Source organism: Scyliorhinus torazame, chromosome 12 (assembly GCF_047496885.1).
Source record: "Scyliorhinus torazame isolate Kashiwa2021f chromosome 12, sScyTor2.1, whole genome shotgun sequence".
Classification (NCBI taxonomy): domain Eukaryota; kingdom Metazoa; phylum Chordata; class Chondrichthyes; order Carcharhiniformes; family Scyliorhinidae; genus Scyliorhinus; species Scyliorhinus torazame.
Window position 1 is genome coordinate 10676319 of NC_092718.1, and position 22831 is coordinate 10699149.

General features: G+C 51.9%; 1 protein-coding gene across 1 annotated transcript in view; it reads right to left on the bottom strand.

Moving 5' to 3' along the window:
- The window catches only part of LOC140387312 (uncharacterized), a 404134-nt gene that overhangs the window by 87952 nt on the left and 293351 nt on the right, over positions 1-22831 (bottom strand). Inside the window, exons 24-27 of the mRNA XM_072470241.1 lie at positions 15977-16103; positions 13565-13778; positions 8572-11073; positions 6762-6914 (exon numbers count right to left, since the gene is read on the bottom strand). Of these exons, the coding sequence (XP_072326342.1) occupies positions 6762-6914; positions 8572-11073; positions 13565-13778; positions 15977-16103 (2996 nt within the window). The remainder of the gene's footprint in view (positions 1-6761; positions 6915-8571; positions 11074-13564; positions 13779-15976; positions 16104-22831) is intronic.

A 22831-nucleotide genomic window follows, 5' to 3' on the forward strand; every position in this document is an offset into this window, starting at 1 on the left:
GCAGGGGAGGGTGTCACGGTGCAGGGGAGCGTGTCACGGTGCAGTGGAGGATGTTACGGTGCAGGGGAGGATGTTACGGTGCAGGGGAGGATGTTACGGTGCAGTGGAGGATGTTACGGTGCAGGGGAGGATGTTACGGTGCAGGGGACTGCGTCACGGTGCAGTGGAGGATGTTACGGTGCAGGGGAGGATGTTACGGTGCAGCGGAGGATGTTACGGTGCAGGGGAGGGTGTTACGGTGCAGTGGAGGATGTTACGGTGCAGGGGAGGATGTTACGGTGCAGCGGAGGATGTTACGGTGCAGCGGAGGATGTTACGGTGCAGGGGAGGATGTTACGGTGCAGCGGAGGATGTTACGGTGCAGCGGAGGATGTTACGGTGCAGGGGAGGATGTTACGGTGCAGCGGAGGATGTTACGGTGCAGGGGAGGGTGTTACGGTGCAGGGGACGGCGTCACGGTGCAGGGGAGGGTGTTACGGTGCAGTGGAGGACGTTACGGTGCAGGGGAGGATGTCACGGTGCAGGGGAGGATGTCACGGTGCAGGGGAGGGCGTCACGGTGCAGGGGAGGATGTTACGGTGCAGGGGAGGGTGTTACGGTGCAGCAGAGTGTCACGGTGCAGGGGAGGTTGTTACGGTGCAGCGGAGGGTGTCACGGTGCAGTGAAGGGTGTCACGGTGCAGGGGAGGGTGTTACGGTGCAGGGAAGGATGTTACGGTGCAGCGGAGGATGTTACGGTGCAGGGGAGGGTGTCACGGTGCAGGGGAGGGTGTCACGGTGCAGGGAAGGATGTCACGGTGCAGGGGAGGGTGTCACGGTGCAGGGGAGGGTGTCACGGTGCAGGGGAGGGTGTTACGGTGCAGGGGAGGGTGTTACGGTGCAGGGGAGGGTGTCACTGTGCAGGGGAGGGTGTCACGGTGCAGGGGAGGGTGTCACGGTGCAGGGGAGGATGTTACGGTGCAGGGGAGGGTGTTACGGTGCAGGGGAGGGTGTTACGGTGCAGTGGAGGATGTTACAGTGCAGGGGAGGGTGTTACGGTGCAGGGGAGGGTGTCTCGGTGCAGGGGAGGGTGTTACGGTGCAGGGGAGGGTGTTACGGTGCAGCGGAGTGTCACGGTGCAGGGGAGGGTGTTACGGTGCAGCGGAGTGTCACGGTGCAGGGGAGGGTGTTACGGTGCAGGGGAGGGTGTTACGGTGCAGCGGAGGATGTTACGGTGCAGCGGAGGATGTTACGGTGCAGCGGAGGGTGTCACGGTGCAGGGGAGGGTATCACGGTGCAGGGGAGGGTATCACGGTGCAGGGGAGGATGTTACGGTGCAGGGGAGGGTATCACGGTGCAGGGGAGGGTGTTACGGTGCAGGGGAGGGTGTTACGGTGCAGGGGAGGGTATCACAGTGCAGGGGAGGATGTTACGGTGCAGTGGAGGGTGTGTTACGGTGCAACAGAGGGTGTCACGGTGCAGCGGAGGGTGTCACGGTGCAGCGGAGGGTGTCACGGTGCAGTGGAGGGTGTCACGGTGCAGTGGAGGGTGTCACGGTGCAGTGGAGGGTGTCACGGTGCAGGGGAGGGTGTCACGGTGCAGGGGAGGGTGTTACGGTGCAGCGGAGGATGTTACGGTGCAGGGGAGGGTGTCACGGTGCAGGGGAGGGTGTCACGGTGCAGGGGAGGGTGTCACGGTGCAGGGGAGGGTGTCACGGTGCAGGGGAGGGTGTCACGGTGCAGGGGAGGGTGTCACGGTGCAGGGGAGGGTGTCACGGTGCAGGGGAGGGTGTCACGGTGCAGGGGAGGATGTTACGGTGCAGCGGAGGATGTTACGGTGCAGCGGAGGATGTTACGGTGCAGTGGAGGATGTTACGGTGCAGAGGAGGGTGTCACTGTGCAGCGGAGGATGTTACGGTGCAGTGGAGGATGTTACGGTGCAGAGGAGGGTGTCACTGTGCAGCGGAGGATGTTACGGTGCAGTGGAGGATGTTACGGTGCAGTGGAGGATATTACGGTGCAGGGGAGGATGTCACGGTGCAGGGGAGGATGTCACGGTGCAGGGGAGGGCGTCACGGTGCAGGGGAGGATGTTACGGTGCAGGGGAGGGTGTTACGGTGCAGCAGAGTGTCACGGTGCAGGGGAGGGTGTTACGGTGCAGCGGAGGGTGTCACGGTGCAGTGAAGGGTGTCACGGTGCAGCGGAGGGTGTCACGGTGCAGTGTAGGGTGTTACGGTGCAGGGGAGGGTGTCACGGTGCAGGGGAGGGTGTTACGGTGCAGGGGAGGGTGTTACGGTGCAGGGGAGGATGTTACGGTGCAGCGGAGGATGTTACGGTGTAGGGGAGGGTGTCACGGTGCAGGGAAGGATGTTACGGTGCAGTGGAGGGTGTCACGGTGCAGGGGAGGGTGTCACGGTGCAGGGGAGGGTGTCACGGTGCAGGGGTGGGTGTTACGGTGCAGGGGAGGGTGTTACGGTGCAGGGGAGGGTGTCACTGTGCAGGGGAGGGTGTCACGGTGCAGGGGAGGGTGTCACAGTGCAGGGGAGGGCGTCACGGTGCAGGGGAGGATGTTACGGTGCAGGGGAGGGTGTTACGGTGCAGTGGAGGATGGCATGGTGCAGTGGAGGATGTTACAGTGCAGGGGAGGGTGTTACGGTGCAGGGGAGGGTGTTACGGTGCAGGGGAGGGTGTCACGGTGCAGGGGAGGGTGTTACGGTGCAGGGGAGGGTGTTACGGTGCAGCGGAGTGTCACGGTGCAGGGGAGGGTGTTACGGTGCAGTGGAGTGTCACGGTGCAGGGGAGGGTGTTACGGTGCAGGGGAGGGTGTTACGGTGCAGCGGAGTGTCACTGTGCAGGGGAGGGTGTTACGGTGCAGGGGAGGGTGTTACGGTGCAGGGGAGGGTGTTACCGTGCAGGGGAGGGTGTCATGGTGCAGGGGAGGGTGTTACGGTGCAGGGGACGGTGTTACCGTGCAGGGGAGGGTGTTACGGTGCAGCGGAGTGTCACGGTGCAGGGGAAGGTGTTACGGTGCAGGGGAGGGTGTTACGGTGCAGTGGAGTGTCACGGTGCAGGGGAGGGTGTTAGGGTGCAGGGAGGGTGTTACGGTGCACGGGAGGGTGTTACGATGCAGGGGAGGGTGTTACGGTGCAGGGGAGGGTGTTACGGTGCAGTGGAGGGTGTTACGGTGCAGTGTAGGATGTTACGGTGCAGCGGAGGGTCTCACGGTGCAGCGGAGCGTGTCACGGTGCAGGGGAGGGTGTTACGGTGCAGCGGAGTGTCACGGTGCAGGGGAGGGTGTTACGGTGCAGGGGAGGGTGTTACGGTGCAGGGGAGGGTTTTACGGTGCAGGGGAGTGTGTTACGGTGCAGCGGAGTGTCACGGTGCAGGGGAGGGTGTTACGGTGCAGGGGAGGGTGTTACGGTGCAGGGGAGGGTGTTACGGTGCAGTGTAGGATGTTACGGTGCAGCGGAGGGTCTCACGGTGCAGGGGAGGTTGTTACGGTGCAGGGGAGGGTGTTACGGTGCAGTGTAGGATGTTACGGTGCAGTGTAGGATGTTACGGTGCAGCGGAGGGTCTCACGGTGCAGGGGAGGGTATCACGGTGTAGCGGAAGGTGTTATGCCACAGGGCAGCACGGTAGCACAGTGGTTAGCACTGTTGCCTCACAGCGCCAGGATCCCAGTTTCGATTTCCGCCTTGGGTCACTGTCTGTGTGGAGTCTGCACGTTCTCCCCGTGTCTGCGTGGGTTTCCTCCGGGTGCTCCGGTTTCCTCCCACAAGTCCTGAAAGATGTGCTTGTTAGGTAATTTGGACATTCTGAATTCTCCCTCTGTGTACCCGAACAGGCGTCGGAATGTGGCGACTAGGGGATTTTCACAGTAACTTCATTGTAGTGTTAATGTAGGCCTACTTGTTGATGTGTTAGGCAGGTCGGTTCGGTGTGGACTGCCCTTGATGCAGCGATGCGAGAAACAGACTTCTAACACTGTAGAAGATCCAACACGGTTTTATTGAATGATAGAACTAACATACATATTTAACTGTGGGTCGACACTATACTGAACTGACTGGAGACCTTGTACTCGCCTGACCAGGCTTACTAGCTACCGCATGGTGTTTGCACTTGCTAGCTCGTGGACTCTGACTGTCTCAGTGGCTGGGTCCCGAGAGAGCGGGAAACCTAGTGCCCTCTTGATTTATAGTGGTGGTGTCCTGTTTTGTGATTGGCTGCACTGTGCTGTGTGCTTACTGGTCATCCTGTGTGTCAATCACTGCCTTCATTATATACATGCGTGGATATTATGACACTTGTGACAATAAAGATTATTATTATAGTGCAGGGGACGGTGTCACGGTGCAGTGGAGGATGTTACGGTGCAGGGGAGTGTGTCATGGTGCAGGGAAGTGTGTCACGGTGCAGGGGAGTGTGTCACGGTGCAGGGGAGTGTGTCACGGTGACAAATGTTATATTCTTTACCCGTCAGTCTGGCCTCAATAAAACTCAAGATGGATTTGTAGGCATAGTGTTATTTATTTTTACCCAACTTGCAAGTCTGACTCGCTTCACAAAAACCCAGAACACAAGCTGCCTCCTAGGTCTTCCGAATCGAGTGTTATTGGAGACAAAGGAATCTCTACAAAATACATTCAAATGGCATCACGTTTCACATACACGATTCCCATAGGTCATCCTATACCCCTCCTGACCTGGCCATACATCCTAATTGGCTCACTTCTCATTCCTTAATCCTGGCCTCTTGTTACCCAGCATTCTTTTCTCCTCCTCTACCAGACACCCCTCCCCCTTCCTTGCCATGCTTTCTGAAATCCTTTGTCTGTGAACTCACTAGAATTAGACCGGCCTACATCTACATTACTGTAACTATAATATTTAAACTAACTATTTTATATCACATTCGTCATTCCCTCCTTTTATCATTTCATGATAACCTATCTATTCAATCCGTAGCTACGGCCCCTCATCTAAAAAGATTCGTCGCTGCATTTCCAATTCCTGTTGTAGCCCCCCTTCATCCGCTGTACCCTCGTGGATCCTAACAGCCAAGATTCTAGGGGCGTCTATCTGTTCCAGTGCACCCCGCATTCTACCCATCACGCATTTAAGGATGGCCAAGCCCACAAAGATGCAGCCGAGTGCCACTGCTAAATACATGGCCATATTTATCAACCAGTCCTTCCAACCTCCAAATCCACAGTTACCCCAAGAGCCAGGGTCCTGCATTCCATCCAGGTGATCCTGTATGCGATCCATAAATTTAGTGATGTTAGTGGTTAGGTCTTGAACTCCCATGATACACTTGCCCTGCACTATGGCGCATACCCCACCCTCACAGGCCAGAAGATAATCAAGAGCATACCGGTTCTGCATTGCAAACAACCGCAGCTGAGACAATTCCTTGGTTATTGCCCCGAGGGCTCCTGGGTTTCGGCACCAAATGACAAATGTTATATTCTTTACCCGTCAGTCTGGCCTCAATAAAACTCGAGATGGATTTGTAGGCATAGTGTTATTTATTTTTACCCAACTTGCAAGTCTAACTCGCTTCACAAAAACCCAGAACACAAGCTGCCTCCTGGGTCTTCCGAATGGAGTGCTATTGGAGACAAAGGAATCTCTACAAATACATTCAAATGGCATCAAGTTTCACATACACGATTCCCATAGGTCATCCTATACCCCTCCTGACCTGGCCATACATCCTAATTGGCTCACTTCTCATTCCTTAACCCTGGCCTCTTGTTACCCAGCATCCTTTTCTCCTCCCCTACCAGACTCCCCTCCCCCTTCCTTGCCATGCTTTCTGAAATCCTTTGTCTGTGAACTCACTAGAATTAGACCGGCCTACATCTATGAAAATGAAAAAAATGAAAATCGCTTATTGTCACGAGTAGGCTTCAATGAAGTTACTGTGAAAAGCCCCTAGTCGCCACCTTCCGGCACCTGTTCGGGGAGACTGGTACGGGATCTACATTACTGTAACTAATATATTTAAACTAACTATTTTATATCACATTCGTCAACGGTGCAGTGGAGGGTGTTACGGTGCAGCGGAGGGTGTTATGTGCAGTGGAGGATGTTACGGTGCAGCGGAGGGTGTCACGGTGCAGTGGAAGATGTTACGGTGCAGCGGAGGATGTTACGGTGCAGCGGAGGATGTGCAGCGGAGGGTGTTACGGTGCAGCGGAGGGTGTTATGTGCAGTGGAGGGTGTTACGGTGCAGCGGAGGGTGTTATGTGCAGTGGAGGGTGTTACTGTGCAGCGGAGGGTGTTACGGTGCAGCGGAGGGTGTTACGGTGCAGCGGAGGGTGTTACGGTGCAGCGGAGGGTGTTACGGTGCAGCGGAGGGTGTTACGGTGCAGCGGAGGGTGTTACGGTGCAGCGGAGGGTGTTACGGTGCAGCGGAGGGTGTTGTGTGCAGCGGAGGGTGTTACGGTGCAGCAGAGGGTGTTACGGTGCAGTGGAGGGTGTTACGGTGCAGTGGAGGGTGTTACGGCGCAGTGGAGGATGTTACGGTGCAATGGAGGATGTGGTGGTGCCACAGAGGAATGCAATAACATAAACAATAGCAAAATGTAATTAATTAAGAATGGAATCCTTCACTGTTTTTCAAACCAGCAGCTCCAATAACCAAGTCAAGCAATTTGCCCCAATGGGATTGCGGTGCTGGATTAATTCAATGGGTGCCAATTGGTCCATTGTTTCAAATATCTCATCTTGCACTTTCCATTAAGATGGAGTTGCTGAAGTGATTTGAGGGACTTACTCTGGTCCAGTTGCCCACACGCCAGGCTGAGCAGGGTCTGATGTAGCATCTGCGAGCTGGAACCGGTTTTTTGGTCCTGTTGCAGTTGTTGTCTGAACCCGTGCTGCAATGCACTGTTCTCCAGATCGCTCCCATTCCACATGTCGTGGAACACTGTACAACACAGTGAAACAGTTATTGTACTCCATTCAAACCAGTTACATCCCTGCACACCATTTGAAACAACGGTTCCCTTTGCTTCTGCGTTAAAGAGTAATTCTGGAAGGATGACGTTTGTTTGAAAAGTTTGCAAAGGGTGAGGTTTAAAGCTAAATTTTGCTGGCAGCTCGGGCTGTCCAAATGCAACTTTAGAAAACTTACGCTGAAAGAAACAGGTTTGTGTTTACAGAAGGGATATGAGAGATGGTGAACTTGTGTGGGTGGCAAGGTAGCACAATGGTTAGCACTGCTGCTTCACAGCTCCAGGATCCCAGGTTCGATTCCTGGCTTGGGTCACTGTCTGTGCGGAGTCTGCACGTTCTCCCTGTGTCTGCGTGGGTTTCCTCCGGGTGCTCCGGTTTCCTCCCACAGTCCAAAGATGTGCAGGTTGGGTGGATTGGCCATGATAAATTGCCCTTAGTGTCCAAAATTGCCATTAGTGTTGGGTGGGGTGACTGGGTTATGGGGATAGGGTGGAGGTGTTGACCTTGGGTAGGGTGCTCTTTCCAAGAGCCGGTGCAGACTCGATGGGCCGAATGGCCTCCTTCTGCACTGTAAATTCTATGATTCTATGAAAGAGGCAGTGATGGCAATCTGCTGAAACATTAAGCGGTGAAATGTCTTGTTTAAGTACAGACAGGGAGAAAGCCAGTTTTTTCTATATTGGGAAGATGTTATTTGCACCTCTCGACTCTCTCCGTCACTCGTTGAGATCATTAAAAAAAAAAAATTTAGAGTACCCAATTATTTTTTTCCAATTAAGGGGCAATTTAGCGTGGCCAATCCACCTAACCTGCACATCTTTTGGGTTGTGGGGGCAAAACCCACGCAAACACGGGGAGAATGTGCCGTGAGGCAGCAGTGCTAACCACTGCACCGCCGTGCTGCCCACTCGTTGAGATCATGGCTGCTCATTACACCTGCTGTTGTCCCGTATCCATTAATACCCAACCTCTATCGATCTCAGTTTTAAATTTAATAATTGATCAGGCATCAATTTGTGGAAGAGAGTTCCAAACTTTCACCACCCTTTGAATGATTTGGTTCCCCAATAAAATTTTTGAAAAAGTCTGGCTCTAAATATTTTTTACTTTGTAAGGAAGTCCCGGCCCATTTTATGCTCTCGGCCTCAGTACCCGGGAGCTGCGGGCAGAAGGTGGGTACCCCGGGGCTGCACCATCGCTCCAGACTGGCGCAATGGTGGACGGAGCCAGTAGTAGGCGCAGTCTGGAATAAGGTGGGAGGAGGAGGAGGGAAGGGAATTATTTAACTCAGTGTTTTTCAAACTTCTTTTCCCGTCACCCACTTTTGCCAACTGACCATCCTCCAGGACCCGTGCCTTCTTCACTTACCTTTAATGTGACAGGTGAGCCTGCTTGGTGGTCACGACCTCACTCCAATCAGGTTTCATGTCTGGGGGTAGCCGGTTTGTTTCATCTCCTCCCTAACCTTTCCAATATCTGTCGCTGCCATTGTGTCGACCACTGCCAACTCACCTTGAACCTCTCTTCACTTTTCTCAGCCTCAGGCCTCTCCTTTGTTTCTAAGTTAATTCCTTGATTAATAAAACATTCTGAACGTTGCTGCTTTCTGAGTTAACTCTGATACTTGCCTCACTCCAGTTTCCAATCACCCAGTAGGCACTGAATTCCTCAGAGGTTGGGTTTGTGACTGCTTCTATCACTGAACTTGCTAAAGTTGTCGGTACTTCCAAACTTGACTTTGACAAGGGCTTGTGTCCGGAGACAGTCGGCAGATGCATTCCAGTAGCGGTCGCCGGCCAGCTGCTCACCGTGGCTCTTTGGGAGTCATTCCTGATTTCTGAATCAGTGTCGTCTGGATCAGTCTTGCCAATTTTTACATCAGAATTTAACCTCGTTGAAACAGTTGTTGCCGTTTCCTTTGCGCCTACATTGGGATGAATGGCTGAAATTGTCTCATGGGGCACAAAGATGGCAGTCCGAGGAGTACCCACCGGGACTGCAGTGTCTGATTGTTGGGTCCTGGATGTAGTTAAATGTGAGGTAGGTCTTGGTGTTACAGCTGCTGACAGGTTAGGACTAGAGATGGCTTTAACAGAAGAGGTAGTCATACTCCTGGAGCTCCCTTCTACAGAATTTGAGGGTGAAGCCAATCTTGTCCTCCCTTGATATAGATTTGCTGGTGTCAGTGACCTTCCAGTTGAGTGCCTAATCTGAGGGCTCACAGTCTGAACAAATGAATGGCCAGAGGGGGTTACCATAACTGGCTGCAAATGGTTTGATTGGATTGTCTCAGCTGTATTTTGCACTTCAGGCTGAGAGTCCAGATTTGGCCGAGCTGCAAATGTCGCTGGAGATGTTGATACACCCGGTGGATAACCTGCCTCCGGGAATCCCAATGCCAGCGATGTGGATAAAGCTGGCGTCAAAGCCAAAGAGGTTTGCGTCGAAGGGGAATAATGGTGGGAGTGCACGTTCCGGGTGTTATGATACTCAGGTTCTCCGGGCAGGATAATATTCCCCGGCAACTCCGAAGGATTCCTCAAACTTTGCCAATCCGGTGTGCTTGGCAAAGTTCGTCCTTGCTCCGCAGACCAATGTATCACTTCCGAAGCAGGAACGCCATTTGGGTCAATGAAGACTGAAGGTTTTGGAGATACAGTATGAGTGATGGAGGGGAGATTGCCGAGGTTTCCCCAGTAATTAAGGTTTTTATTAACAGTAACATCTGGATTTGTATCACCGATGTCATGGTGTGTGTATTGATTATCATCCACATGGACCATATCACTAAGTTTAGAATTATTACTGTGTGTGTTGCTCGGGAGGTGAGCTTTCTCGGTTATAACCTCATGCTCATCCTTCGGCACTCTACCTTCTTCTATCAGTAGATGTGTATTCATGTTTTCGTCCATATTCTCATTTGGTTCGAGGTTTCTTTCCAGTTCGCTGTCAGAAGGATGTGTGTAACCTTCAGCTTCTACATGATGTTGACCATCCTGCTCACTATTGCTTGCACCACGATCACTCGTGCTGGCCTCATCAATGTTCTGCTTGACCACAGGAAGCTCCTGCCTCCAGGTGTCTGAAGTATTGGGAATGTTTATATTGTTACCTGGTGATGAGGTAGTCATTATGATTGATGGGACGCTGTGGTAATGAGGACTGTGGTTTCCAATCATGTCATGAATACTGCTTTGATCTTCACTTGATGAAAAACCTGGATATATAATTTCCATAACACTGTGCATTGTTGTATTTCGAACGGGCAGCAACTCATCTTCCTCGTACAGTTCCTCTTCAATAGCTTCAATGTCGGTGTCATGCAATACACTTTGCGTAACCTCCGTCACTCGGACATGCACAGTAGGATGCTCCTCGCTCAGCCGAATATCCTTTTCTTCTGAGGTAGAATTTATAATCGGAGTATTCTTTGTTTCTATCTCATCCTGACTGTAGAGCTTTTCATTCGCTGGGGGTTCCGAATGAATCTTCTCCAACCCATCGGACCCCTGCCAATCATCTGAAGTCCTATTCTTGCTTTGGTCCGGTATATTCCCCCAAACATTGTTCGAAATATTATTTATTTCTGAATGTTCTTCTTCATGTTCAATGTCCTCACTTGTCATCTCTTCCTCTTCAACGTCAAGCCTATCCTCTGGGTCATAGTCAAGGTCTTCATGGAAATTTATGAAGTTATAATCGTAGTAAAAATCGTCCACAAAGACATTTGTCTTTGCCGAATTCTCATCCTTGCTGCTCTCAACAGTGAAATCATCTTCAACGATATGGTTGTTTATCTTATCTTCAGGGGGATGTGGTTGGGGTGCCGCTGTATTGAGATTGGGTGGACGAGGGTTGGGGATGTTAACAATTTGATTTAAATTGTCCTCTTGAACTGTTTTGCTGGGGTCAAAGTTCAGATTGAAACCCACTTCGTTGTAGAGTTCCCTGCTCGATCCGCCACTCCCTGACCAGTCAGGCGGCGTGAAGCCAGTCCTGTGCAGGGGGCAAGGTTTCAGGTGGCATGGGTCTTTCGCAGCTGGCTTCGTCTCAAAGCTGCATGTCATGTTGGTGTTGTTCCGACATTGCACATTGCGCCTTCTTACTCCTTCCCCACAGGTTACAGGGCACTGTAAAAAACAAATGATAAAACTGAGATGTGACACCTTCAGCAAAGAGTGGAAAAATATATGAATAGAAAACTCTGCAGGAGAAAAATAAATCTTGTTTCAACCAATCACTGGGAATGAATGGACGGGAATATTCTCGTTAGAGTTTTGTATTTCTTTTTTTAAAAAATTAAATTTTAGAGTACCCAATTCATTTTTTCCAATTAAGGGGAAATTTAGCGTGGCCAATCCACCTACCCTGCACATCTTTGGGTTATGGGACTGAAACCCACGCAAACACGGGGAGAATGTGTAAACTCCACACTAACAGTGACCCGGAGCAGGGATCGAACCTGGGACCTCGGCGCCGTGAGGTGGCAGTGCTAACCGCTGCGCCACCTTGCTGCCCCCTTTGTGTGTATTTCTATTCAAATCCTTCTATAAATAAAGATCTTCAAAATGTGCAGAGAATATGAGAGAACAGTATCAGTGGCTCTTTCAAAGTGCCAGTACAGACATGACTGATGAATGGCCTCCTTCTGTGCTGCAAGGTTCTATTTCCCTCAGCCCCAAATTCGAGACTGGTATTTTTCCTTTTCCATAACATGAGTGAAAGTTTTGAAGTTAGTGTCACTTAATACCCCCAGGGCCATCCAATAATCAGGCAGCTCCACAAACAAAAAATATCAGAGTCGTCGAGCTAGTTACACCACTGTAGTTAATTTTGTAAATGTAGCCTCATCCCCATTGAACCCCCTCCCCCACCAAAACCCCCTCCCCCCGGTAGCACAGTGGTTAACACTGTTGCTTCACAGCGCCAGGGTCCCAGGTTCAATTCCCGGCTTGGGTCACTGTCTGTGCGGAGTCTGCACGTTCTCCCCGTGTCTGTGTGGGTTTCGTCCGGGTGCTCCGGTTTCCTCCCACAAGTCCCAAAAGACGTGCTTGTTAGGCAAATTGGACATTCTGAATTCTCCCTCCGTGTGCCCGAACAGGCGCTGGAATGTGGCGACTAGGGGATTTTCCCAGTAACTTCATTACAGTGTTAATGTAAGCCTACTTGTGACAATAATAAAGATTATTATTATTACGTCTCACTAAAGGGTAGTGCAGCAGTTTTAATACTGGTCCAGTAATCCTTTTTTTTTAAATTTAGAGTACCCAATTATTATTTTATTTACAATTCAGGGGCAATTTAGCGTGGCCAATCCACCTAACCTGCACATCTTTGGGTTGTGGGGGTGAAACCCATGCAGACACGGGGAGAATGTGCAAACTCCACATGGACAGTGACCCAGGGCCGGGATTCAAACCTGGGTCCCCAGTGCTGCAGTCCCAGTGCTATCCACTGTGCCACATGCCGCCCTCTGGTCGAGTGATCCTGGGGCCTGGCCTAACAGCCCAGGCAGCACAAGTTCAAATCCCACCTTGTGGTTCTTTGAATTTACTTTTAAACAGCGGGAAATAAAAAAGGTTATTTTTACTAAAAGTGACCATGATGGTGTTGAACTGCCATGAAAAAGAGCCAGTCGTTCGGACTCGAAACGTCAACTCTGTTCCTCTCTCCCCAGCCGCTGCCAGGCCTGCTGGGTTTATCCAGCACTTCCTCTTTTCAGCGTTAAAAACCCCAACTGCGGGCCCGCTTCGGCAGCGCAGAAACTGAAATTGGAACGGCACAGAGAGAAGAAAAAAACAACTGGGTCACTAATGCCCCTTTTAGGGAGGGAAATCTCCTGTCCTGATTGGATCCGGGTCTCCAAATGACTCCAGTCCCATTGTGGCTGACTCTCTCCGCTCCTTGACTCCGTTCTATCAAACCACTGCAGCATTACGGAGTCACCTCCACCTCCTGGACTGTAGAATCACTACTGCCCACTGAATGGGAAACTAGGGAGAGTGCATTAAATGCTGGCCCGACACACCGAGAATGGATAAATAAAACTCAGGCCAATAAAATAAAGCACAGTGTATTAATACTACTTTTCTTTGGGCAGCACGGTGGCACAGTGGTTAGCACTGCTGCCTCAGGGCGCCGAGGACCTGGGTTCGATCCCGGCCCCGGGTCACTGTCCATGTGGAGTTTGCACATTCCCTCCGTGCCTGTGTGGGTTTCACCCCACAACCCAAAGATGTGCAGGGTAGGGGAATTGGCCACGCTAAATTGCCCCTTAACGGGAAAAAAAGAATTGGGCTCTCGGAATTTATTTTTAAAGAATTACTTTTCTTTGTTATGATTCTTTTAAACGGCTGGCAACCAGTGAGACGGCCCCTTTAAGAAAAAGCAACAAGAGCTTCTAAGGTTTCAGGAGCACAACATTTATGAGGCTTGTACAAGTCAAAGCTTAAAGGGTCAGGTCAGCAAGGCGGAGAGCTAACTGAAACCAGATTCGTGTCGCTCAAGACAGACATTTCCTTGTTGAACTAATTACTTGTCAATCATTACCTATGTCTTTTTAAAAAGCCTCCTGCCTTGGGATGATTGCCCTGACCTTTGACCTCTGGCTCTCTCTCTCACCTCTGACCAGCTGTCCGTGCTCCAGTCCGACGGGCAGGGGATCTCCCTGTTGCAGGGGCTGGCGTCTTCGGGCTTGGGCATGTGCTGACAGTCGGAGGCTGGCAGAGCTCGCTGCTCGTCCAGTCCCACACTCTGGATGCAGAGGGCCGTCCTCTTCATGATTCCCGTTTCCCCGCAGGAGGATGAGCAGGTCTGCCACTCCCCCACCCACCACCTGTGAAAATAAAGAGAAGCCTCAGAGCTAAGAAAAAGCCAGCTTGCGGCAGGGGGGGGGGGTCACCAGAAAACAGCTGACGCTCACTCGCCAGACTCTGGCCAGGGCGGGAGCTAATGGGGGCGATTCTCCAAACCCCGCGCCGGGCCGGAGAATCGGCGCAACTGGGGCACGTCGCCCCGCGCCGGCGCGCGATTCTCCGGGGTGCGGGGAATCGGCGCCATTTGCGCCGGCGTGTTTGGTGCGCCGGCGGCGGCAGGCCGCTGGAATCGGCGGGGCCGGCGATTCTCCGGCCCGTACGGGCCGAGCGGCCGCTCCAACATGACAGGTTCCCGCCGGCGCCGTTCACCCCTGGTCGCTGCCGGCGGGAACTCTGCGGGAACGCTCGGGGGGGGCGGCCTGTGGGGGGGGGGTGGGGGGGAGGGCTCCTTCACCGAGGGGGCCTCCAATGGGGTCTGGCCCGCGATCGGGGCCCACTGATCAGCGTGCCGGCCCCTCCCCCACCGGGCCTACTTCCTGGCGCGGAAGGCCCCTGAACACCGACCCCATGTTGGGTCGGGGCCGGCGCGCATAAGAAGTTCCCCGCGCAGGCGCAGGATTGAGCTGCCCCAACTGTGCATGCGCGGTTTGGCGCGGTGCCGGAAGCTGGAGCGGCGTGAACCGCTCCAGCGCCGTGCTGGCCCCCTGTAGGGGACAGAATAGGTCGTGCCCGGGCCCTGTTCGTGCCGTCGTGAAACGCGACGGCATTCACGACGCCGCGAACACTTGGCCTCCATATCGGAGAATCGCCCCCAATGTTCCTACCTCGCTCTCCTAGTAGTGAGCTCAACCCTTGGGCGAGCACAGATCCAAATGCAGGCTTTTCATCCACGCAGCACCGATGTTACCCCAGCACTCTTGTCTGAGTCAGCAATTGCGGATTTTAGCCCCATCTTCCCACAAATTGTGAGAGGGGAGGGCGGTTTGGATTTTGATCACTCGTTCTGGGCCTTACTTGGCTCCAAATGGGATCTGTCGCCTGCCTGTCCCTCTTAACACTCGGCAACGCTGCCTCCTACTGGGTGTCTGAGGCAGCTACCTGTATCAGGCAATGGGCTTGGCTTAATATGGAAATAGGAAGCTCTGGTGTATGCAGAACCCCGGTTGCCATTCCAGACAGAGGATGCTCTGAGCCGGCACTGGGATTACTCCAACCAGCTCCATGGGTGGCAGGAGGCCAGAGGTCACCCCAAAGAGGGCGGTGCAATGTTTTTTGTGAAGGGTTATAGTGGCCGGTTCTTTCAAAGAGCCTGCACAAGGATAGTGGGCTGAATGGCCTCCTTCTAGCCTGTAAGGTTCTTCTAAGGAAACTATTATAGTGCATAGACAACAACAACAACTTGCGTTTATGTAGCACCTTTGGTTTTGCAAAATACTCCAACAAGCTTCACAGGATGTCAGCAAACAAAACCTGAGTCACAAGAGAAAATGTTAGGCTGGGACCACAGGTTTTGGTCAATGAGGTTGGTTTTAAGGAGCGTCTCAGACAATGAGGCAGAGAGAGATGGAGAGGTTTAGGGGAGGGGGCTTCCTCAGCTGAGGGTCCAGGCAGCTGATGGCATGGTCCCTCATTGTGGAGCAAATAAACTCGGGGATGCGCAACTGTTAAAATTAGAGGAGGGTAGCGATCTGGGGCAGCACGGTAGCACAGTGGTTAGCACAACTGCTTCACAGCTCCAGGGTCCCAGGTTCGATTCCGGCTTGGGTCACTGTCTGTGCGGAGTCTGCACATCCTCCCCGTGTGTGCGTGGGTTTCCTCCGGGTGCTCCGGTTTCCTCCCACAGTCCAAAGATGTGCAGGTTAGGTGGATTGGCCGTGATAAATTGCCCTTAGTGTCCAAAATTGCCCTTAGTGTTGGGTGGGGTTACTGGGTTATGGGGATAGGGTGGCGGTGTTGACCTTGGGTAGGGTGCTCTTTCCAAGAGCCGGTGCAGACTCGACGGGCCGAATGGCCTCCTTCTGCACTGTAAATTCTATGATCGTGAAGGGTTGGAGGAGATGACAGGGACAGCAGGGGGGGGGGAAGCCAGCGAGTGATTTGAACAGGATCAAGGTCGGGAGCCACTGTACATCAGCATGAGCATGGCCGACTAAAGTTACAGATGAAGGCTTAGGGGCAATTTCTGAGGAACCCTTGCCCTCCTCGATTGGATACTGACCGGGCTGGGCATGGCTCTGGGTGACAACTCCTCTGCCTATCGTCGGGCCGCGTTATCAGCTCGCAGTATTGTTCTTCGACGATTCCCGCAATCTTCTCCAGACAGTGCACAATCTGTCTCTGGACCCCTGGCAGCAACAGAACAAAACACAAGGTCATTCCAGACACTATAACCCTGGAAGAAATGTGCTTCGGCAAGTTCGACATGGGAGCATTTGCAAAGCACTGCACACTTGAACAAATCACTCGGAGGGGATACCTGTAATTAGCCACCTGGTATTTTGTTATCGGTGCAGTCGAACAATCAGTTAGCAGGAATAATGAGGCAACCCCACCCTCCACTCCCCTCCAGGGAGTTACAGAAATTACCAGGTAATTGATAGTGTCCCAATACTTGGGCTGACACTCCCGAGATTTCAGCTTTTGATTTGCCCAATTTACATCGTTGATTCTCACACTGGTGTCCGCAGTAACTTTCTGTGTGGGGACAGCTGTGAAATCATGTGGAAGGGTTTACAGGCACAGCTGAAGGCTGGTGAGAAAGGGGAGGAGGAGGTGAGGCTGTCTCACCTCGGAGGGGAGCGAGCACGGAGGAGTTGGTGCAAGGTTCATTCTGTCTGTAATTGTCTCTAAATACTGGTTATCAAAAAAACATTGCAAAAACACTCTTCTTTAAATGTTTTCCAATTAAGGGGTAATTGAGAGCCAATCCACCTACCCTGCACATCTGTGGGTTGTGGGGGTGAGACACACGCAGACACGGGGAGAATGTGCAAACTCCACACGGACAGTGACCCGGGGCCGGGATTGAACCTGCGATCTTGGCGCCGTGAGGCAGCAGTGCTAACCACTGCACCACCGAGCCGCCCTACATTAGTTTTGACCCACAGCAGTCCCCAACCTCTAATATTTTTTCAAATAATAAAAGTAATGTAAAAATGTCGCCACAGTCCCAGAGGGTGCTCTCCTCTTTTTTTAAAATTTAGAGTACCCAATTTTTTTTTTCCAATTCAGGGGCAATTTAGCACGGCCAATCCACCTACCCTGCACATCTTTGGGTTGTGGGTGTGAAACCCACGCAGACACGGAGAAAATATGCAAGCTCCACATGGACAGTGACCCAAGGCCAGGATTTGAACCCGGGTCCTCAGCGCCGCAGTCCCAGTGCTAACCACTGCACCACATGTCGCCCCGGTTACTCTCCTCTTTGAGAGCTGACTGGCGGTGATTCAACCTGAGGGTCATCACACCACAGGGCGGCACAGTGGTAAGCACTGCTGCCTCACAGCTGCAGGGATCAGGGTTCAATTCCGGCCTCGGGCGAAAGTCTGCACGTTCTCCCCGTGCCTGCGTGGGTTTCCTCCGGCTGCTCCGGTTTCCTCCCACAGTCGAAAGATGTGCCAGTTAGGTGGATTGGCCATGATAAATTGTCCCGTTGTGTCTAAACGGTTAGGTGGGGTTACTGGGTTACGGGGATAGGGTGGAGGCGTGGGGTGAAGTAGGGTGCTCTTTCCAAGGGCCGGTGCAGACTCAATGGGCCGAATGGCCTCCTTCTGCACTGTAAGTTCTGTAATCTATGACCTCAGGCTAGGGGCAAGGTTGAGAAGACAGTACCTTCATGGATAACATCAGCCGGTATGAGAATTGATCCAAATTGAAATGAAAAAAAGAATGAAAATCGCTTATTGTCACGAGCAGGCTTCAATGAAGTTACTGTGAAAAGCCCCTAGTCGCCACGTTCCGGCGCCTGTTCGGGGAGGCTGGTACGGGAATTGAACCCGCGCTGCTGGCCTGCTTTAAAAGCCAGCTATTTAGCCCTGTGCTAAACCAGCCCCACTGAAGCCTCAGCTATTAAAGTAAAGGAAGAAACATGAATTTGTTTCATGCTCCTTTTTAATGTACTTCTTGGAGCTTTGCTGGATATTAATATCCAATTGCTGGATACTCCAGGACTGTTGGCAACGCTGGATATGCCCCTCACGAGACACTTCTAAATGTCCCATCTGTCATAGCTCAGAGGTCTCATACAGTCAGTTATAAAGAAACAAAGGGAATAATTTAGAAAGTGCAGTTCGTTGTTTTTTGGGAGCTCGAGACACTTTCTCTTTTTTTCAGCACCAGTTCCACAGTAAAGCCGACAATTCCTGTGAACTGAACATGACCTTTGGGAGGTAAACAAAAAAAAATCTTTTACCGTCAACGGTCCCACTGGAAACAACAAGTCCCGACCTCGCTGACAGAAAGACCACTTTTACAGGTAACCGAGTACACAGTAAAGTTAGACTGAGAACAAGCACAAAGACAGCAGCTTCCCCGTAGCTTAGTAATCGTGTTTGCCAGCAAAGCCTTGGATGTGTAAACTCATGGAGTGTTTTCACCTGCTTCAAGCAAGAACCTTGATAACAGTTACATGCGCAAGAGGAGGCTATTCAGCCCCTTTGGGCTGTTCCAGCAGTCATCAAGGCGATGACTGCATTGGTGGCCATCTTCTGGGATTCTATAGACTCTGGAACAGTCCCTGCAGATTGGGGGGCAGCTCATGTCACTCCGATATTCAAAAAGGGAGGCAGAGAGAAAGCAGGGAATTATAGACCAGTAAGCCCAACATTGGTAGTGGGAAAAATCCATTATTAAGGACTTTATAGCGGAACATTATAAGATGATCAGGGGAATAGATAGAGTAGACAGTCAGAGACGTTTTCTCCGGGTGGAACAAACCATTACAAGGGGACATAAATTTAAGGTGAATGGTGGAAGATATAGGGGGGATGTCAGAGGTAGGTTCTTTACCCAGAGAGTAGTGGGGGCATGGAATGCACTGCCTGTGGAAGTAGTTGAGTCGGAAACATTAGGGACCTTCAAGCAGCTATTGGATAGGTACATGGATTACAGTAAAATGATATAGTGTAGATTCATTTGTTCTTAAGGGCAGCACGGTAGCATTGTGGATAGCACAATTGCTTCACAGCTCCAGGGTCCCAGGTTTGATTCCGGCTTGGGTCACTGTCTGTGCGGAGTCTGCGCGTTCTCTCCGTGTGTGCGTGGGTTTCCTCCGGGGGATCCAGTTTCCTCCCACAGTCCAAGGATGTGCAGGTTAGGTGGATTGGCCGTGATAAATTGCCCTTAGTGTCCAAAATTGCCCTTAGTGTAGGGTGGGGTTGCTGGGGATAGGGTGGAGGTGTTGACCTTGGGTAGGGGGCTCTTTCCAAGAGCCGGTGCAGACTCAATGGGCCGAATGGCCTCCTCCTGCACTGTAAATTCTATGATAATCTATGATAAATCTCGGACAAAGGTTCGGCACAACACCGTGGGCCGAAGGGCCTGTTCTGTGCTGTATTTTTCTATGTTTTTTTTTTCTGTATTTTTTTCTAACATTTAGAAAGCAGCGGCAGGATCAGTCAGAGTCAGCATGGATTTATGAAGGGAAAATCATGCTTGACAAAGTTGTTGGAATTCTTCGAAGAGGTAACCAGTACAGTCGACAAGGAGGAGCCAGTCGATGTGGTGTATTTGGACCTTCAGAAGGCGTTCGGCAAAGTCCCACATGAGAAATTATTGTCCAAATTTAAAGCGCATGGAATTGGGGACGTGTATTGAGGGGATAGAAAACTGGTTGGCAGAGAGGAAACAAAGAGTAGGGATTAATGGGTCCTTTTCAAATTGGCAGGCAGTAACCAGTGGGGTAACATAGGGATCAGTACTGGGACCCCAGCTATTCACAATATGTATTCATGATTTGGATGAGGGAACAAAATGTAACATCTCAAAGTTTGCAGATGATACCAAGTTGGGTGGGAGGGTGAACTGTGACGAGAATGCAGGGATCCTACTGCATGATCTGGACAGGTTGGGCGAGTGGGCAAACCAATGGCAGATGCAGCATAATTTGGATAAGTGTGAGGTTATTCACTATGGAAGCAAAAACAGGAAGGCAGATTACTACCTGAATGGTTGTAAATTAGGAGAGGGGAGTGTGCAGCGGGACCTGGGTGTCCTTGTGCACCATTCGCTGAAGGTAAGCATGTAGGTGCAGCGGGCGGTAAAGAAGGCTAATGGTGTGTTGGCCTTCATCGCGAGAGGTTTCGAGTATAGAAGCAGGGATGTGTTGCTGCAATTGAACAGGGCCTTGGTGAGGCCACACCTGGAGTATTGTGGGTAGTTTTGGTCTCCTTTTCTGAGGAAGGATGTTCTTGCTCTCGAGGGAGTGCAGCGAAGGTTTAGCAGACTGATTCGAGGGATGGCGGGACTGTCATATGAGGAGAGATTGACTGGGTTGGGATTGTTCTCGCTGGAGTTCAGAAGAATGAGGGGGAGTCTCATGGAGACTTATAAAATTCTAATAGGACTAGACAGGGTAGATGCAGGGAAGATGTTACCAATGATGGGTGTGTCCAGAACCAGGGGTCACAGCCTGAGGATTCAGGGTAAACCATTTCGGACAGATAAGGGAACATTTCTTCACCCAAAGAGCGGTGAGCCTATGAAATTCATTACCACAGGAAATAGTTGATGCTAAAACATTGAATATGTTCAAGAGGCAGCTAGATATAGCACTTGGGAAGCTTTGAAGGTTGTAGTCAGAGGGGAATTAATTTCGATACGGGCCCACAGAGAAAAGGTGGAATGGGCTGAGAGGGATAGATTAGTGGAGGAGATACTCCAGGTGGACAGGAGATACTTGGAGGCCCCGGACGTGGGGCTACTGAGGGAGTGGTGGAGGTTACAGGTGGAGTTTAGGCTGTTGACCACAGGGAAAGCGGTGGAACAGTTGAGGAAGGCAAGGGGGGGCGGTCTATGAGTACGGGGAAAAGGCAAGCAGAATGTTGGCGCACCAGCTCAGGAAAAGAGAGGTGGCCATGGAGATAGGTAAAGTAAAGAGTCGAGACGGTAATACTGTCCTGGACCCAGCGGGGGTGAACGAGGTGTTTAAGGACTTTTATAATAAATTATATGAGTCAGAACCTCCGGCTGGGGTGGAGGGAATGAGGCAGTTTCTGAATCAGTTGAGGTTCCCGAGGGTGGAGGAGGACCTGGTGGAGGGGCTGGGAGCCCCAATTGAGATTGAGGAAATAATCAAGGGGCTGGAGGGCATGCAGTCGGGCAAGGCCCCGGGGCCTGACAGCTACCCGGTGGAATTCTACAAGAAGTTTTCAGAGATATTGAGCTCACTGCTGGTGAGGACATTTAACGAAGCAAGAGAGAAGGGAGTCCTGCCCCCAATAATGTCGCAGGCCTCGATTTCATTGATCTTGAAACGGGAGAAGGATCCGGAGCAATGCGGGTCATACAGGCCGATTTCTCTACTGAATGTGGATGCCAAACTGCTGGCGAAGATACTGGCCACAAGGATAGAGGATTGTGTTCCGGGGGTGATAGGGGAAGACCAGACAGGATTTGTTAAGGGCAGGCATCTCAAGGCCAATGTTCGTTGGCTTCTAAATGTTACTATGATGACCTCAGAAGGAAAGGAGGCGGAGGTGGTGGTAGCGATGGATGCGGAGAAGGCTTTTGATCGGGTGGAGTGGAATTACCTGTGGGAGGCGCTGGGAAGGTTTGGGTTTGGTGAGGGCTTTATTGACTGGGTGCGGTTGCTCTATCAGGCACCAGTAGCGAGTGTGCGTACGAACCGGCTGAAGTCGGGGTATTTTGAACTACACCGAGGGGTGAGGCAAGGGTGCCCCCTCTCCCCGTTACTGTTTGCTCTGGCCATAGAGCCAGTGGCCATGGCATTAAGAGCCTCTAGGAACTGGAAAGGGCTGGTTCGGGGGGGGGGGTGGAGCACCGGGTCTCGCTCTACGCAGGTGACCTGCTCTTGTACATTTCAAACCTGTTGGAGGGGATGGGGGAAGTAATGCGAACCTTGGGGGAATTTGGCAATTTTTCGGGGTATAAATTGAACATGGGGGAAAGCGAGATGTTTGCGATCCAGGCAAGAGGACAGGAGAAGAGACTGGGAGACCTGCCACTTAGAATGATAGGGAAGAGCTTTTGATATCTGGGAATGGAAATCTGGCCTGGAAATGGGAGGTACTACACCAGCTAAACCTATCCCGGTTGGTAGAATAAATGGAAGGGGACTTTAAGAGATGGGACATGCTCCCGCTATCACTGGCGGGGAGGGTACAGACCGTGAAAATGACGGTCCTCCCCAGATTTCTGTTTGTCTTTCAGTGCCTCACTGTTTTCATCCCGAGGGCCTTTTTCAAGCGGGTGAATAAGATTATTTTGGGCTTTGTCTGGGCGAGTAAAACCCCGCGAGTGAAGAAAGTGTTGCTGGAGCGTAGTCGGGGGGAGGGTGGGCTGGCGCTGCCGACCTTCTGCAATTACTACTGAGCGACTAATATAGCCATGATTAGGAAGTGGGTAGTGGGGGAGGGGTCGGCATGGGAGCGGATGGAGGTGGCATCATGTAAAGACACCAGTCTGGGAGCATTGGTAATGGCACCTCTGCCGTTCTCGCCGGCCCGATACTCCACAAGTCCAGTGGTAGTGACGGCTCTGAGGATCTGGGTGCAGTGGAGGAGATATAAGAGAGTGGAGGGAGCATCGATTTGGACCCCGATTTATAATAACCACAGGTTTGTCCCGGGTAGGCTAGATGGCGGGTTTCGGAGTTGGCAGAGGGCAGGAATTGGAAGGATGGGAGATCTATTTATAGACGAGAGCTTTCTCAGCTTGAAAGCTTTGGAGGATAAATTTAAATTGCCAGCAGGGAATGGTTTTAGGTATTTGCAGGTGCGCGACTTCCTGAGTAAACAGGTTCCGGCCTTTCCGCTGCTGCCGCCACGGGGGATACAGGACAGAGTAGTCTCCAGTACCTGGGTGGGAGAGGGGAAGGTATCGGATATTTACCAGG